This window comes from Hippichthys cyanospilos, chromosome 19 (assembly GCF_059441005.1).
Source record: "Hippichthys cyanospilos isolate Australia breed blue-spotted pipefish chromosome 19, RoL_Hcya_1.0, whole genome shotgun sequence".
NCBI lineage: Eukaryota > Metazoa > Chordata > Actinopteri > Syngnathiformes > Syngnathidae > Hippichthys > Hippichthys cyanospilos.
This window is the reverse complement of record NC_142387.1, coordinates 15,444,967-15,461,851: the sequence shown is the minus strand read 5'-3', so window position 1 is coordinate 15,461,851 and position 16,885 is coordinate 15,444,967. Positions and strand designations below refer to the sequence as shown.

Sequence of the window (16,885 nt, the reverse complement as noted above, 5' to 3'; positions counted from 1 at the left end):
TAGGAAAAAGACTAAACCTAAAGTACTGATACCCTCTTACGAACCTGTGATGATTTCTCACAACAAATACGACAGTTGTGCCCAAGTAGACATTTATTTGACAAAAATCTTTTTAAATACAATAAAAGTCATTTGAATTAAAAAATCATTTTGGCCTGGGATGTGTTGCAGTTGTTGCGGTTGTCCTCGCTGCCATTTGTTGTTTTGAAATTCCGGTTGCGGACTCCCTGCGAGTATCAGAGCGAGAGGTTGACGTCGTTCTTCTTGCCGCTGCTCAGGCTGTGGATCATGGCGATCATGGCCGAGTGCTTGCTGAGTTCGTCCTCGCACTGCTTGAGCTTGGCCTCCAGCTGACTCTTCTGCAGCTCCAGAGATGACACCTACGCACGGGCGCAGGTGTCGCACCGAGAAACTTGGTGGGAAACGACGCCTTGCGCGTACTTTGATGCTGGCGTCCTTCCTGGCCTGCTCCGTCTTGTTCAGCTCTTTCTTCAAAGCGTCCAGCGTGTCCTCCAGCTCCTGCATCCGCCGGTCCTTTTCCCGCCCTTTGTCCGCCGCCGACTGCAGGTCAGCCCGCAGGGCTGAGGCCAAAACGCAACTCTTGTGAGGTTAGATTTTAGCGCTATGTTAGCCTGATGCAGTGCTTCTCAATTATATTTAGCAAAGAGAAAAGATTTTTATCTATAAAAATGGTAAAAGTGGACCTTAAAACCTTATCATTTTTAATGTTAACAAAAGCCATAAAAATCAACTTTTGACAACTGTTTACTACTATTTTCACAGCGTTAAACAGGTTACAAGTTAGTCTAAAACTGAAAAAAAGTAACCAAGTGCATGAAAAAAAAAAGTCAAGTTATTTAATTGCAATTACACTGCACAAGGCAAAAACAAAGCCTTTTACCCTACTAATTGAGATGGACCAATCTAATGGCAGATCTAACCTGCTATTTCTTCATCCTTCTGCCGCACGTCTGAATGCAACCACTTGATTTCCTCCTCTTTCTCCTTCATCAGCGACAAGTTCCTGACAAAGGCAGGAGAGCCCAGTGAGCATTAAGCTAACACTTAGATACCAATGATAGCATGTGAACCAAAACACGACATGCTAGCAATTCAAATTAATAGCTAATATGAGAACCAATAGGCTACATGCTAACAAAACAACTAAAATGTAAATAGAGGAACAAAAACACTGCATGTTGACAGGTCAAGCTAAATGCTAACATAAGAACTATCATGCTACATGCTAACAAGTAGTGAAGTTTGATACCTCTTCTTGGCAAACTGATACAAGTATTCACCTTATTTCTAGTACTTTAGTCTTGATATGCACTCAGTGTCAAATTTGACTTATTTTACAGTTTAAGGCTGGTATCGTCAGCTTCCCTGATGAGAATCCAACATCTTGAACTAAGGCCGGTATTAGTTTGATACCAATACCCGGTATTGGTCATCATTCATTGCTAACAATTCAACTCAAATGCTAACATGAGAAGCGACATGTTACTACATACTAACACGCCAACTGAAATGCTGAACTAAAAGATGCTACTTGCGAACACGTCACTAAAATACTTGCATAAGGATTATCTGTGAATTATCATGCAGATATTTGGACACAATTCCTACTTGTCGTGCTGCAGCTGCAGGGCTTCGTGGTTCTTCCTTAGCGCGTCGTTTTGTTTGTTGAGGTTGGCGCGAGTTGCCTCAAGATCCTTTAGTTGACACTCGCCCTCGGTGAACCTGACAACAAGCACATCATTCGGTCATTACCTCCACCAAGGCAAAGATGGAAGACCTTAAAGTGATTTTTAAAGCTGTGTTCAGATGAATTCACTTATTGCCTACTGCTCAATCACTGAGTCCAGGACATAGCAAAGACCTGTGGAGCAGTGAGTTGTAGGCGCTTTTGAGGGCCTGGTGCTCCTCCGAGTCCAGCTGCAGTCTGGCGTTGTGCTGCAGCAGCTCCTCCGTGTCGGCTTTGGAGCGCCGCGCCTCTTCCAGTTGCACGCCCAGCTCGCCCTGAAGCTCCTCGCGCCTTCGCTCCGCCTCCTTCAGCAGGCTGGCCAGCTTGCGAGCCTTCACCGCAAGGACGCTAATTTAAACACGGGGCCATCTACGCGGGCTTCTTCGAAAGACAAACGCGCTCACCTCGGCCTCGGCCTGAGCGCGCTGGAAGTGATACTGGGCGATGAGGCGGTCGGCCTGAGACAGCGCCGCGGCTTTGGCTTCCAGCAGGTCCTGAAGGCGACTCTCCTCGGACTGAAGGCCGGATTAGGAATGAACGAAATCAAGTCGCCATTGTGACATCGCAACTTATCAACACACGCAGCCAGATAACACTGAGCACTACAACATTAATCACAAAATAGCTAGCGATGCTAAGTAAGAATTGTAATAAGGCAACAGAATTCTTTCCTGACTCACAGCAAGGGCGGCGAGCTTCTGCTCATAGACTTCTATGATGACAGACACGTGAGCGTCCTTGGCCGTCTCCTGCAGCTACGAACCACAAAGGGGAAGCGCTCAGTTCAATGTGACGGTCTCAAGAACACCCAGGAAGTAGACAGGAAATGCGTTAAAAAACCTCCAAGCCGTTGTGTAGCTTCTCTACCATGCTGTGAACACCGCTGGATGCGGAAGACATGTCCAGGCGGCTGGTGTTCGTCCGGGGAGGAGGGATCTCCGGCATGGGGATGTGCTTGACGGACAGCTCCGCCTCTCTCTGCCGGTAAGCGTTGTTGGCGGCCATGCTGTCGCCGAGGCTGGAGAAAGACCAAAGTTGGATTGGATACAAATGCCCTCAATGCGCAACTAATAAACATCAACCTTTCTGAAAAACAATCCCCCTTTCCAAAATACGTTCCTTCTAATCCGACTGGACAGAGACTCACACCAGCGACGGGAAGTCCGGGAGCGGCGTGGCCTCTAGGAGCAGAGCGAGGCCAGTCTGCACGTGCGCTCTGTGATGCGAGGTCAGGGCCAGAGCAAGGGGCGTGGCTATCCTCTGATCCTGAATACAAGACACAGTGAAGATGAGGACGGCAAGGAGGCGGCAAAAAGGAAGCTGGCTTCACCTGCAGCGTTCGGTAGAAGCCGGTCTCCATGTCCTTGACCTGCTGCCGCAGTTTGCTCATCAGCACCAAAGTGCCGAGCAGAGCCTCGGCACACACCTGACTGTACGCGCACGCAATCATCAGAGATCGTGCAACGAGGGACGGCGGCGGCACCCGAGTGACTGACCCGAGGCTGTTCTCTGCGCCAGGGGGCAGGCAGACCGCGGGGTTGTTGCCGTGACAACAAGCGAGCAGCGTCTCCACCTGCAAAAGGCACTGCTTGGCGCTCACGTGGTTGGACACCAGCGCCCGTGTGCCATCCTTGCCGCACATGAGTGGACTGGTTAAGGCTTTTGGGCAAATCAAAAATATGACAAAGTCCTCTTCCATAAAAGGAATGTCAGCGTACGGCGAGGATATCAAGCAGCACGCTGTTGACGTGAGTGAAGCGCTGGCAGTATTGTCTCAGGTGCGGGTCTCCCTGGGTGGACGTGTCCAGGCCCTTGACAAAGTCCATCAGGACAGGAAGTAGCATCTCTGCAAAACTTTCTGTGCCGTCTGGCACGATCGCGGCGCCCAATGCTTCCTGAACAAAGACAATTAGCATGCACGCGTTCTTTCCTTGAATTCATCTCCGATTTTTTTCTGCTAAGCAGCGACACTATTCAAACCTCCAGCAACTCTTTGAGCAGCCGCAGCGCCTTTAGCGAGCAGGCCTCTGCGCCTCCCACGGGCGAGCCGATCCACTGCACCAGCGCCAGCCCGGGCTCGGCCTTAGGTTCCGCCGTCCCCGCCTGCCTCCGGCTCGCCGCCCTGAGTTTGGGTGCTGCCGGTTTGAACAGCACCTGGCGCAGCAGCGGGCGCAGACCCGACACGCCGCACATGGCCAGGAGCAGCTCCAGAACCTGCAAACCGCCAATCTAATGAGTATTATCGAGGTTAACGTGCTTAGGTGCAGACACGCCACTCGCCTTGGCTGCTGAGTCGCCATCTTTCAACTCCAGAAGTCCTAAAACCTGAGACACACACGCTGAGAAGTGCTGGTACCTGCGGAGCGCAAAAACACTGCCGTGGACGCTGCATGTGAGCGCGCGCGCGTAATTGTGTGTAAATACGATTACCGAGTGAGATAATCTGCAATTTTGGGGTTCTGTAACAAATCCACCAGAAGATCCACAGCGTATTTACGGGTCAGCGTGCCGTTGCCTTTGACAATGATGTTAAAAACCAGCTGGAAGGTCTGGTGGATGTTTTTGGCATCGAAAAGCTGGAGGGAAAGCACATGTGGAAACTCTCAAACACAAAACAAGTCAAAACAAAATACACACGCGGAAATATACTTGCACACTATTAACTCTCAGAAAAGAACATGTACAAAACAGCACATATAGAATGCAGGAAAGGCACACACACATAACCATAATGAAATACAGGACACAAGACACACACAAAAGAAAACTCCCACTCAGAATTACAAGTGCATATACACACACATAAAGAAACAGAAAAAAAACAAATACAAATACATACACAGTTATACACACACACACACGTATCACTCACACAGAAACACAATATACAAAAACACACATGATCACAAAGATACAAAAACAAACGAAGAAAACACAAATACAAACAATCAAGCTGACACGCACATCCAGAAACACACACAATATCAGACAAATATACACATAAACAAAAATCCACCAAGGAATACACACAACAAGATCCCTGAGTTCTGATTCTCAACTTAGCATAAGATTCAGCGCTACATACACATAAAAGTAGGTCAACAAATGACCATAGCAACCATAGCCGCGCCCACCTTTTCCCCGACCTTCTCGTTGAGAGTCAGGCTGGCCAGGATGGACAAGGTGAAGACCACCACCGTCAGACTGTTGTGGGCCAAAAAGTTCAGCAGCGTTCGATAAAACGGCTTCACGTTGTCCTGCCCCCAAAAAAGCAGTTCAGTTGTATTTCACTTTTTGGCTACGTTTTCTAAAGTGGATGAGCTAGTGCGATGAAAATATACTCAATCCTATCTGTGGATTTTCAGTGAACTATATATGAAGGAAACACGAGACATCGCCGACACTCACCAGCGACTTGATGTGACTCTGCACGGCGTGGTTATCGCGACACAGGTTGGCCATCAGGCCAAGGCAGGGCATGATGATGTCATCATTGTGGGACTGGCTGCCAGGAAAGATGCAGCTCATGTAACTGACTGTGGCAAAATATGAGCTGCGTACATGTAAATCAGATGCATCTCAATAACACTGTAGTTTGAAACTGTCCAAAATTTCATACAGAAATTCGATAGGAATTGACCTTTGGAAATGTATTTTCCTTTGTGGATAACTTATGACGTTTTGAACCGCTGAAATATATGTACTGAGATGCACCTGTATACATGGATATCTGTCTTACATGTTGGCTACGAGGAAGCCGATGAGCTCGTGGACGTGGGTCATGGACGGGAAGATGCGAGTGCCGTAGGTTAACTTCTGCAGCAACTGTAAACTCTTCAAACCAACATTTGAGCATTTCAGTAGAATGCATTAATTATCATTGTACAGCAGGAGAACCACAAAATTGGGGATTTGAAGAGCTAAGAGCCGCTGCCCTCAAGCACGCCACCATCTTGTAGCTTTTTTTAAATGCCACTACGCTGGGGAAGATGGCATGACTAACCTGCAGTACCAGAGGCTCTCCTGGGGTGGCGCTGTGGCGGTGAACAAGCAGGGCCAGGATGCTGGTGAGGTTGAAATTACACTGGAGGATCTTCCTGCAGTCAGCATCGCAAGCTGCAAAGAGATGATGATCAAAAATGATCATCTCCAAGAGAACTTTATGTAAAATAAAGAAAGAAAAGGTGTACGTTACCAAGCTGAGCCAGTAAGGACAAGATGGCGGCGGCCACGGCGGGACACGTGTTGGTGTTGCCGATCAGCTCCACCAGCCTACGGATGCACTCGGTGGGTAACAGCTGACCCGAAGACAGCAGATGCTCGCATTTGAGGGTGGAAACCTCCTGCAAGTAACGAGATGCTTGAATTTCAAAGACAAGGGAAAACAAAACAAAACGGCAATCCAGCAGACACACAATTCATATAGTTTCAACCAATAAAACTGCAAATCATCAAAGGATTAATCATCTTCTTAGCTGAGACGCTTATTCCAACCAATCACAGCTCACACCTAGGCAAATGACAATTCATACTCACAAACACGCCTAAGGGCAATTTGGAGTGCCCAATGTGGCTATCAAACATGTTCTGAGAAATGTGGGAGGAAACCGGAGTACCCAGAGAAAACCCACGCAGGCACGGGGAGAACATGCAAACTCCACACATGCGTATGTACTAACCAGTCCTGCATCGTGCCTATATTATTGTTAAAATAAGGAATAAAGAACAAAATGCTTTACATTTATAAAACTTTCACAATTTATTGTAATGTGGATGAATGTATTGTTTTTTTTTTGTTTTGTTTAAAAAATAGACGGGAAGCGGTCATTCAACCAATCTCAATAACAAAAATAAATCGCAGATTGTTTTTTAAAAACAGACTAAAACACAACACAGGGCAATCACGTGACTCGAGTTCGTAACACCGCCTACAAAAATAAGCAAAGGAAATTCAAAGGCATAAATATTGATGATTTTCTTCCAAATTGCATAAGATGTTAAAAGGTTAAATACCTCCACTTGTTTGAGAAGCTGCGCCGCATTTTGATCAGTCCTGCCGCCTTCGTAAAGTTGAGTTGCGAGCAGCAAGGATTTCAAACAAGTCGTCGCGTCCATTTCGTGTTGGGAAAACAAAACTATGTCAAATTAATAATTTAATTCTCTTGTGTGTTGTTGGTGAACGTTTGAACGATGAATGAAGTTCGACGCTTTTCAAGTCGGACGACGTTGGGAATTTTGCAGTCACAGCTAACTAGCAAGCGGTTTGACTGACAACCTGTTAGTTTTAATTCGTTTCTTTTTATACCCACTTTGAATAATCCTCGTCGCTGTACTAAATTTTAGATTTATTGTACTTCGTTCCTACTCGTTTATAGTTCACAAACGTTAACTTCCGACAACAGAGCCAAACTCACACAAAACTCCTCCCGCTTGATAGCTTCAAACTGGAGTGGACTAAACCAAGTTGAACCGAGGGTGGTGATTAAAAAAAAAACCGCATGGGTGGTGATAAAAAAAACGCATTTACATGCTAAACATATAATGTTACACAATAGAAGCATATATATTTTAGTTGATGTTTTTTTTGCGGATGTTCAAAGGTTAACCTCCGTTTGTATTTCTTATATTTATACTCGCACAAAAATTACACCCCCTAAATACCTTTGAAAATGGACGAGACTAGGCAAAAAAAAAAGAACATTAGAAGCAAAATAACACGTAATGCACTCAAATAAATAAATTTTAAAATTAATTTAGTGATTTGATTGACAAGTGTCTAATACGTTTTGACATGCTTCAAATATTTTTTATATGTACTGTACCACCACCACGTCGCATACATTTCCGGGTGGCAAAAATAAGGCATTTCCGGTAGCACTCAAAACACATCAATTCTTGGCAAAACAGGAAAGATCTATTTTTAAATCAGATTTGTGCTATCAAATTTAGTCCATACATAAAAGTTTAAATTTACTTTAATCAAATAAAGCAATTGTGTGGGCAGTGATAATAAATGAAAACACTAAAGAATGAGAGTAGTTCTAAGAGTACAAAGTAAATCCACTTGCTGTTCTGTTTTTATTCACTAGGTGGCATTGCTCCCCACAATTTGCAAGTCAAGTTGACTTTTTAGTGCGGACATAGCAATAATTACAATGATTTCAATCTAATGTACGAACAAAAATAAAGTAATTACTGCCTAATGATTTCATTAGTATTTTGTGTTAATCAAAGGAAATTTCCTTTGTGGGGAATCAAGTCAGGAAGTGGTGAATGTCGCTGGCTTGTCATCGTCGGATCTCAAACATCTGCCCGATTCCGCCAGCCCACTAAAGAACGACTTTCCAATCGGCCACATGAGCTTCTTAATCTTTTTTTTTCCCCCTCCACCAATCACGTCCTGGTCTGACGCTTCACATCTGGCGCAGCTGATTTTAATATGTCCAAACAACAGAATCCAAAACTCTTTTCCTTTTTTTTTTACTCCCCGGCACTTTGGAACAAAGCTTCTATTCCGTTAGATGGTGCGATCATGTGACCAGTTATCCACTTTGTGGTGGGAGTAAAACAGACCCAAGGTGACCTTTGACCTCTTATGTTGGGCTTCAAAAATACTCTATTTGTAATTGAGTCTAAGTGGAGTGTTTTGTCAAATTTCAGCCAAACATGTCCCAATTGCAAAAATGAGTGACTTAACGTCTGAAAGTCATGTAACCGGAGCAAGTCTACCTTCTACCCCTCTGCACTCCTTTCAGCCGCCGCTGCTTGCATTCTAATTGCGTCCACATGTCCAGATGAGTCATGTCTGCAATGATAACTGGGACAATAAAAATCGTGATTAGGACCCGGAGAAACCACAGCATCGCAATCCGTACGTGAAAAATACACTGCTTCTTTTTATTTGGTTTGGGACATTATAAACAATACACGCAAAGGCAACCCGAAGGCACGGGAAGCTCATTTGCATAAATCCCTTAATGTTTTGTTCAACAACAGATATAAAATATAAATACGGACGCACGTAACATATTTTTCTACTATCTTCAAATGGCGTATTGTAAATAATATTTGTATCCTGGTGATTTAAAAGATAACAACATGTACTAGAATGAAGGTATAATCATCTGCGCGTAAGCAATAATGACCACATAATCGTACATCAAAAATTAATACATGTACAATACCAGTAATACGCCGTACCTTGCAAAACACACGTCAAAAAATACATCATGAGAGAATTTGGTCACAGCTCAACCAGCTGAAGTACGCTGAACAAAAGCAGTACTTTCACAGTAAATTTTAAACAAGTACATTTTAAAGACGTAAAGATGTTTCACCTGAAAATCTAAAGGCTTATTTAGTTCTAAATAACCATATTCAGTCAGTCCAAGTCGAGTCAAGCTCCCAAAGGTCCGAGTCTAAGTCAAGTCAGAGTCCCAAAGGTCCAAGTCATAATCGAGTCCTAAAGGTCCGAGTCTAATTCGAGTCAAGTCAGAGTCACAAAGGTTCGAGTCCAAGTCAAAGTCATGTCCCAAAGGTCAGAGTTTGAGTCAAGTCAGAGTCCCAATAGTCTAAGTTCAAGTTAAGGTCACATGGATAGGTTAAAAGAGAACTAAAAGAAGCCTTTTCAATTCAAAGCGAAGCTAAAAGGAGTCTAGTTTCCTCCAATTAACTTTTGTGGATTACTAGGACATGAATAACAGAGATTCTACACGGGTATATAGAGTCATCCTTATCAAAACCCAAACTTGTGAAAGAAAAAAAAAAAAAGTCTCCGCCCCAGCTACATGGCAACCCAAAGAATGGAGATGTTGGTGCCACCCTCGTGTGAGATCTGGTTGACGCGTCCGCGGATGCAGTCCAGGGTGACGTAGACGGCAGTGCCGTTGCGAACCTGGAAGGAAGCCCTTAGACCCACACCGGCCCACTCGCTGCCCTCCGGCATGTGTCCCGAAACCTGCTGGGCCAGGGGACCAGCCTGTCCTGGACCAGGACTGCCGGCTTGATGGAGCGTCACCTTAAGCACGTTACAAGAGTGGATGAGCCTCAGATTCAGGGCCACGTTAGCCGTGCCCTCTTCCAGGAACACGAAGTTCTTGCGAGCGTTTGGTTCACCCGATCGGGCCAACCGGACCTGCCGTGAGTCTGGAGAAATCTGTTGAAACGCGAGCGGCTTGTTGCGGACCGCTCCGAGGGGCGGACCCACTTTGGCCACCGTCGCGGTCAACGTAGAAGAGACGGCCGAGGGGATCCAGACCAGGCTCAGCGTGCTAATGCCGGTGCCGTCTCCGAAGTAGCGCACGTTGCACTGCGACGGCGTCGTGACCTCGAAGCCGAGCGTGTCGCCGCCGCCCACGGCCGCGGCCCCCGCCAGGGTGATGGAGGTATCCCTGTAGTTGACGCCGGTCTTGAAGGCCCGCGTGACCTCCCGGCCCGTTCCATTGCGACTCGTATAGGCGATCAAGAAGAATCCTTCGCGGACGCAGGCGTGGCCCATGGCGTAGAGCGCCTGCTGGAGGACAAACTTCACAACGCCGCTCTCTGTGAACCGCACACCGCGGTTGTCGTGCGTCAAGCTTATCATGTAAGGGTCGGACGATGAGCTGACACGAAACGTCGGACGGTAGCTGGACTGGTAGTGCGCTAACAGGGACATCTCAGCGGTCATGGCCACGGCACCCGTGTCGTGAGATAACCAGAGCAAGCTGAAAGTGGGCGAAGCCATCTCATAGACGTGGAGGTCTTTGCTCCGGTTGCAGTGCTGGTTGGGGCTCCTCAGGAGAAGACTCAGGGTGTCGTTAGGCTCCACCTCTACCCCGCTACTGACGCTCACGCTCTGGAAGTACTTGCCTTCAAGCTGCTCCACACGCACCCCGCTGACCTCCTGACCTTCTTCCTCCTGGCTGGCATTGAATCTCAAGCCTACCTGGAGGAAGTTCCTGCAGCTGTGCTTGATCGCAATGTTGTGGTCCAGCCACAGCAGACCGTGCTGGAGAAAAGTCATCCGGCCGCCCTCGCCGGACAGAAGATCACTATGTTCCTTGCCTCGAACGTTTAGCTGAAGCCCTCCGAAGATGTGACCCCCGGACCTCCGGGCCGTGGGAACCGTGACGCTGGCGCTCCAGGATTTTGAGAGACGCGCCCCTCGGGGCTGGCCGCAGACCGAGTCGGTGACGCTTGTGCAGGGGACCACCACGGGATCGCCGTCGCAATCGGAGCAGGCCTGGCATTCTTGAAGCTCCTGGTTGTAGAAGTAGTCGTGGCCGCACAAGCCTTTCTCCGCCTCTCTCTGGGACACGCCAAGACATCGGAAGCCTCCTGAGGCCCCGGGAGAAAAGTACATCAAGACATCTGTAAACGGTTTAAGGTGATTGCTGGCGGGTCACGAACCTGGAGTGTTCAGACACTTGACTCGCTCGCCGCAGATGTTTGCTAGCTCGAGACATTCATCTCTGTCCTGCGAACGGCAGACGTTCAAAAGTCAGACTTGGGCGTTCTATTTTCACGACTTCTGAAGCAAAGTAGGAAAGACCATTATTTTGGAAGACGTGCTGGTCCGTCATCTCGGCGAGTACCTGGCAAATGGTGTCCATGGTGGGTGAGCACCGCGAAATAAGGAAAAATCCCGGCGGACACATGGTGCACTCGTGGCACTCCGGTGGATCGTTCTGGAAGTTGCAATAGTGGCCCGGCTGGCAGGTAGAGGCGCAACCTACCAGGGGCTGCGGGAAATGAGCTTCGCCAACTACGTCCATCATCTTAGCGTCCGTGTCCACCTTATGGACGGCGGTGTGCAAATGGCTGCGGGCCTGACTCTGGAGGCCGGCCAAGTGGCTATGGAAGTAGCTCTGAAGCTCCTCCTGGAAGGACGCCTGTTTAAGGACGTCCGCCAAGAGGCCGTACTGGGCCTTGACCGCGTCCATTTGCTCGTACATACGACGCTGCTGCGTCAAGATGTCGCGCTGCCGCGAAAGAAGCGCCTCCTGCTGGTCGGCCAGTTTCTGCTGCAGCTCGCCCATGAGCACCTGCTGCGCCCGAAGAGCTTCCACCAGCTTCTCCTGACCCTTGGTCAGCTGGAGGTGGAGGATGAGAGCGTCCTCTGAGGGGACTTCATTTTCTCCTGGAGAAGTATGCGAGCTAAAATTAATCATATGATTCAGTAACTTTGAAAAGTGCTGGTACTAGAAGGAGCGCTTGTGCATTGGTTCTCAAACTTTTTTTTCTCGGAAATTTTCAACAATAACAATGCAAATCTTTAATCCCTGCGTGCCGATTGACATATAGGTCCCTAACATAAACTTTGCAATCAATTAAATCTCTTTTGCAAGCATTTTGGAATGAAGGGCAATTTTGATTTAGACAATATATTGTCATTTTTAGCCTCCTAGTGTTTTTTAATGCTCTTTGTTAGAAGTCTCTTGATCGTTGGCCCAAAATGGGTCAAAAATGACACCAAGGCGGTATAAAAATGAAAAAAAAAAAGACATACAACTTTTTGTAAAGGAGTCACTATAGTTAGATGTTTCATGTTCCAGTTTATTTGCTCTCAATTCGAAAAGAAAACATACTGTTCCTGTCAGTTTCAAAGCTACTACTCGTACCTTTGGGGTTCTTGATACCACCATTTGAGAACCGCCGCTCTCGTGGTCTTTGTAAAAGAACCGCACGAGTGAAGTTAAAAAGACTTTGTTTCAATGCAGGCGTAAATGAAAAAATGAACGCTGACCTGGCTTGACGTCACAGGTGAGCTGGACCCCTAAAGCTGCGCCACCAAGTTCCGAAGGCGGGGGCCCAAACTCGGGGAAATCTCCAAGGAACTGCGCAGCTCTGTCGCCCAGATGAGCCGGAGGCGGGCGCTCGGCCGCGGGGAACGCCGGCGGGCTTTCCCCGACGTCCCTCGGGCGCCCTTTCGATCTGACGATCCGCAAGGGAAGCCGGCACTCAAGACCTTTGCAGTTCCTCGTTTGGTTCTTGGTCTCTGACACCTTTGCGCAGTCTGCGTCGAAGCACGGCGGGGGGGCTTCCCTGGTGATACGTTCCTGCGGAGGACTTCCCGAGGTGAAGGCGTGACTTAAGTCATCGGGTGGAGTGTGGCGCGGCGGTCTGTTGGTCCTGCCCGAGGGACAGTGGTCGCCGGTGCAGGGTCGAGGGTCTCCGGTGCCGGAACCCGAGCAGTGGGCCCCCGTGCACCAGTCAGCATGCGCCGACGCGAAGGCCAGGAGAAACACAACCAATGTCTTCAACATCTTGCTTTTACCGTACCGCGATTGCCAACAGATTCCACAAAATACGATCCGAAATGAAACGCCTCAACTCACATCAACACAGATGGATGGCACTGAAAAAATAGTTTTTTTTGTTTTTCCCTATGCACAAAAATGGCGATTAATACGGAGAAAAGCTTTCAAAAAAAAAAACAATGAGCAAAAACGCACCGCAAAATCTTAGTCAAAGTTAGATGATTTTTCTGAGAGCAAGTGTAGAATTTGAACTGAGATATGTGACTTGACACGCTAACCTAACAATCAAATTAAAAACAAAACAAAACAGATCTTTGTATTCATTAAAATAGCACTCCTTGTGAAAGTCGAACAAAAGACACTAGGAAAAAAAACACTTCATCCGAGTACGGACTATTAAATTTTATACTATTAAAAACAGCAGGAAAGTTTGTAGGAAATAAAAGAAGCGGAAAAAAAAAATCAGAGTCCTGCATGTACTGAACTGTTTGTAACAGCTGTTAAAATCTTGTCCAAGACAAAATGTACCACTTCTCAAACACAGCTATAAACGTCCTCAGGAAATCTAATCAACATGAACGAATAACATAGCCATTAATGACAAAGTATGAATAATTCCTAATATGCATCAGCTATTATGACCTATCTGTATTGATGTTGCAAGCATTTTTTTTCTTTAGTGAGACGCATAAAGAGAAATGTTGAAGCCTTTGTATCCCTGCGAAAGAAACACAACAATTACAGCAAGAATTTGACTTTTTGACCTCCGAGTCGCTAACAACCGTACCTTCTTGTCCCGCCTCTTTTTTCAAGGTGTTAATCCTGAAATTTAGCAACCTGCGCCAACGCCATGGGGTCGTGCATCCATCCAGCCCGGCAGCCAGAGGCGCTCTGAGCTCCTCTGAGCTGCAGACTCCCAACTCTGGATGTCTGGATGTGATGATGGCATTCCTGGAGCTTAATTAGCATCAGGTTTCATGGTGCGCGTTAACCCTTCGCCTACTGACAGCTAACTGCTACCGGGTCCAGGATCAAAACAGAAACTTCCCCTGCAGTCATTTAAATGGATGACATTAATGTCGCTGGCTACTTTTAGCATACTTGACTTGAAAAGCTAAGCAACTTGATTGGCTTTACGGTGTTACTAGCTTGCGCTAACTTGATCGTCCGTCCGTCAGTTTTTCAAGGCGCAAATTGTATTCGTCGTAATCGTCATCAAGGCCCCCCAACTCAAAAATAATAAATCTCAGTCATACCCCCCCAAAAAATAAAAATAGCTAAACCTCTGAAAAAATACTATTCTGCAGTACACATTAGCCTTAAACAAAAAGCTAAAGCTAATCTTTAAAGCCTTCACTTTAATCATCTGAAATTAGTAGACGAGCTTAAAACAATAAAAAACAACAATAAGAATACACATTAAACAAGATGTATGTACAATGTGTCAGCGAGAGCGCATCATTGTGCTTCAAATAGTTTTTAACCTCTGCACCGTCTATCTAACCCTCAACATAAAATTCACTTTTGGTCACATAATCTATTACCCACACTTCAATTGAATATTGTCACTTCTCTACCCGCAAAAAGGCACCCCAGAATATTTTGCCTAACTGTGTGCAAGCGATTTATTCATTCACAATGAACTGAAACTACAAAATAACACAAAAATCTCTTAATATTTCACTCTAAACTTTTTACTGTGTTTATGCAATAAACTCACTTTTGTAGGTAACTTGATTAGCTTCATATAATATGAAACCTATTGCTAAAAATGCTTAGTTACATGAGCTTACTGGCAAAGAGCCAGTGATAAACAAACAGATTGTCTTGCTAGCTTGAGCAAACTAGCTTCAGTAAGCAAAATGAGATAAACAGCCAATGTAAAAGTACACATTATATGTCTTGCTAGCTAACTAGATAAACAGATCGGTAAAGGACAGAATCTGTCTGTGAAAATGTCACGTTTGGTTGTCTTTTCCCAGCTGACTGTCACTTTTCATTTGGGTCACTGTTGACTTTCCTGTGACCCTTGCACTCCTTCCAGTGGTATTTTATTCTTCTTGTGTTATTGAGCAGCATCTGAATGTTGAAACAGCTGCTGATACTCAAACCCGGTCGCCATCGCGTTGTCAACACCTAGCCCCCCTTTGTATACGGATACACGTCCAACTATGGCACGAGGCAGGAATGCAAAGGACTTTTTAGGGTTTTAGTGGAGGCAAGAAATTCCAATAGACATTTTTCAAGACTCCCTCCATGAGAGGTATAGTGAACTCCAAATGATCACAGCGGGTTTATGTCAGTCTCAAAAACGCCAAGCCTTAATATAAAGGGATCATATTAGAATATTATGAACCTTTGTGCGGTATTTGGCCCAATCTTTGATCTTTACATCAAGCAAAGCATTGAAAGAAGACACTAGGGAGCTGAAATTTCACACAGATGGCGACAATATGTCACAGTTCAACATGGCGCGACCACTTAGTCATCACGCTATCAGGAGTGTACTTTTGGTTGGGGAAAATACTTGAGAATCACGTGGAAGAAAATGACCCAAAAATGATCAAAATACCACATAAGGGTTCAAAATGTTTTACTACGCCGAGTGCTTGAAATATATTTACACTCATTTTCTGTAGCTCACGGTCAAGAAATGGGAGACTATCCTTTAACGTTACTTTGATGGGAAAAACGGACAAACGGTAGGGAGAAATCAGGTGTACCTTCCCCGCAAGACTATTTCCTGGTTTCCCTAAGGAAACGACCGTACCCAAACTCAGTTTGCGGTTTCCGCCATGCTATCATTCCCCTCGGCTTGGTAGCCGCCCACGGAGTTCAATGCAGAACGACGCGCGTTTGGCCGTCTAGTCCAAAGAAGCGTGGCCTAGGTTTCACATCACACTTTGACAAACGGCATATTGTCTTGCACGCTCCCTGCCGCTTTTGCCATTATCGGCCTGCTTTATTTCTTTGAAAGCCCCGTAAAAGAGCAAACTAAAAAACTATTTCCAGGCGCGCCTGGACTCAATGTGACTAATGGTTCTTGAAGCATGCAGCTTCACAGTTTGCCATCTGGGCTTCAAAAAAAAAAGGGGGGGCAGCGGGCTGCTTTGTTTGGCTTCTTTAAAAGCCGGAGTAACTCTTGCTCTGCTTCAAACGCTTATAATTAATAAACCCGCTGAGCTATAAAAAAAGTTTTATTGTTTGGACCACCCTCACCGTGACAAACGAGTAGCCGCGACCTTGCTGTCCGCCTTCGAATATTTATCAAGGTGTTAAATGGATGAAATATCGGAGGAAATTTTGGCGGGTGATCATCCTTCATTTTATCTGGAGGCCTGGTGATATTTGAACGATTTCAATATTTTCTGAAGGTCTGGATAGACACAGAACCATGACTACGTTAAGTTAGCGAATGGGAACCATGAAAACTGAGTGAATGAGACAGGGCAGCCTCTCCAAACATCCACAGACTTTTTTAATATTCCCTTTTTATAGCAACCTCCTTGACAATCACCCCATGTTTTTGTGGTTCAAAAATCAAACCACCAGCGAAGGAACAAACTATCCATCTCGCTAGCTAGCTGTTTTTTTTAAGCTAGCCAACTAGCAGGTTCGTTATCTAACTAACTACTGAAACTAAATAACTAACGAAGACATCAAATCAAATTGATTGATAGTTAAATTAAAAAAAACGATTATTACTGTGATCAAAATTATCATTGTCAAGATCAGGGGTGTCAAACTCATTTTTATCTGGGGCCTTGAGTTTGACACCGGTGGTCTAGACTGACTCAAAAAGTAATTAAACAAAAGAGATTCTATTTTTTTATCCATTTCGCCCCGCCCTATAATCAATCGAACCTAGCTAGCTCGCAGGTTTCTTTGTTAGCTAGCT

At 45.9% G+C, this 16,885-nt stretch overlaps 3 protein-coding genes across 5 annotated transcripts in view; all 3 read right to left on the bottom strand.

Annotated features, from left to right (window-relative positions):
* Positions 1-75: 75 nt before the first annotated feature.
* On the bottom strand, positions 76-7,169 carry cip2a (cellular inhibitor of PP2A). 3 transcript variants are annotated; one of them, XM_088402073.1, is made up of 21 exons: positions 6,761-7,169; positions 5,943-6,090; positions 5,751-5,863; positions 5,487-5,581; positions 5,156-5,252; positions 4,882-5,004; positions 4,178-4,323; positions 4,028-4,103; positions 3,728-3,961; positions 3,477-3,642; positions 3,244-3,391; positions 3,078-3,177; positions 2,895-3,013; positions 2,588-2,765; positions 2,428-2,502; positions 2,152-2,262; positions 1,883-2,079; positions 1,630-1,743; positions 942-1,024; positions 442-581; positions 76-380 (listed from the first exon to the last, which is right to left on the bottom strand). In XM_088402073.1, the coding sequence occupies exons 1-21, from the start codon at positions 6,860-6,862 to the stop codon at positions 237-239; spliced, it is 2,709 nt and encodes a 902-aa protein (XP_088258199.1). In that variant the 5' UTR covers positions 6,863-7,169; the 3' UTR covers positions 76-236. The 3 variants fall into 3 exon arrangements, with proteins under 3 accessions (XP_088258199.1, XP_088258201.1, XP_088258198.1); XM_088402075.1 differs by having other exon boundaries at positions 2,615-2,765; XM_088402072.1 differs by having other exon boundaries at positions 3,078-3,391.
* Positions 7,170-8,619: 1,450 nt separating this feature from the next.
* nell3 (NELL (neural EGFL like) family member 3) lies at positions 8,620-13,965 on the bottom strand. Its single transcript, XM_088402537.1, has 5 exons — positions 13,775-13,965; positions 12,474-13,705; positions 11,323-11,867; positions 11,138-11,204; positions 8,620-11,065 (listed from the first exon to the last, which is right to left on the bottom strand). The coding sequence occupies exons 2-5, from the start codon at positions 12,991-12,993 to the stop codon at positions 9,531-9,533; spliced, it is 2,667 nt and encodes an 888-aa protein (XP_088258663.1). The 5' UTR covers positions 12,994-13,705; positions 13,775-13,965; the 3' UTR covers positions 8,620-9,530.
* The window catches only part of LOC148408096 (uncharacterized), a 22,258-nt gene continuing 18,184 nt past the window's right edge, over positions 12,812-16,885 (bottom strand). The window contains exon 23 of the transcript XR_015863718.1: positions 12,812-12,899. The gene's annotated coding sequence lies outside the window, so the exon portion shown is untranslated. The remainder of the gene's footprint in view (positions 12,900-16,885) is intronic.

Excerpts from the sequence above, each read along its gene's own strand:
- cip2a (XM_088402072.1), bottom strand. The coding sequence starts at position 6,862 with ATGGACGCGACGACTTGTTTGAAATCCTTGCTGCTCGCAACTCAACTT. Across the intron at positions 5,005-5,155 it reads AGAGTCACATCAAGTCGCTG|GACAACGTGAAGCCGTTTTA; the intron begins GTGAGTGTCGGC and ends TTTTGGGGGCAG. Across the intron at positions 3,392-3,476 it reads CGTCAACAGCGTGCTGCTTG|TCATGTGCGGCAAGGATGGC; the intron begins ATATCCTCGCCG and ends TAACCAGTCCAC.
- nell3 (XM_088402537.1), bottom strand. The coding sequence starts at position 12,993 with ATGTTGAAGACATTGGTTGTGTTTCTCCTGGCCTTCGCGTCGGCGCAT. Across the intron at positions 11,868-12,473 it reads CACCTGTGACGTCAAGCCAG|GAGAAAATGAAGTCCCCTCA; the intron begins GTCAGCGTTCAT and ends ATACTTCTCCAG. Across the intron at positions 11,205-11,322 it reads CCATGGACACCATTTGCCAG|GACAGAGATGAATGTCTCGA; the intron begins GTACTCGCCGAG and ends TGCCGTTCGCAG.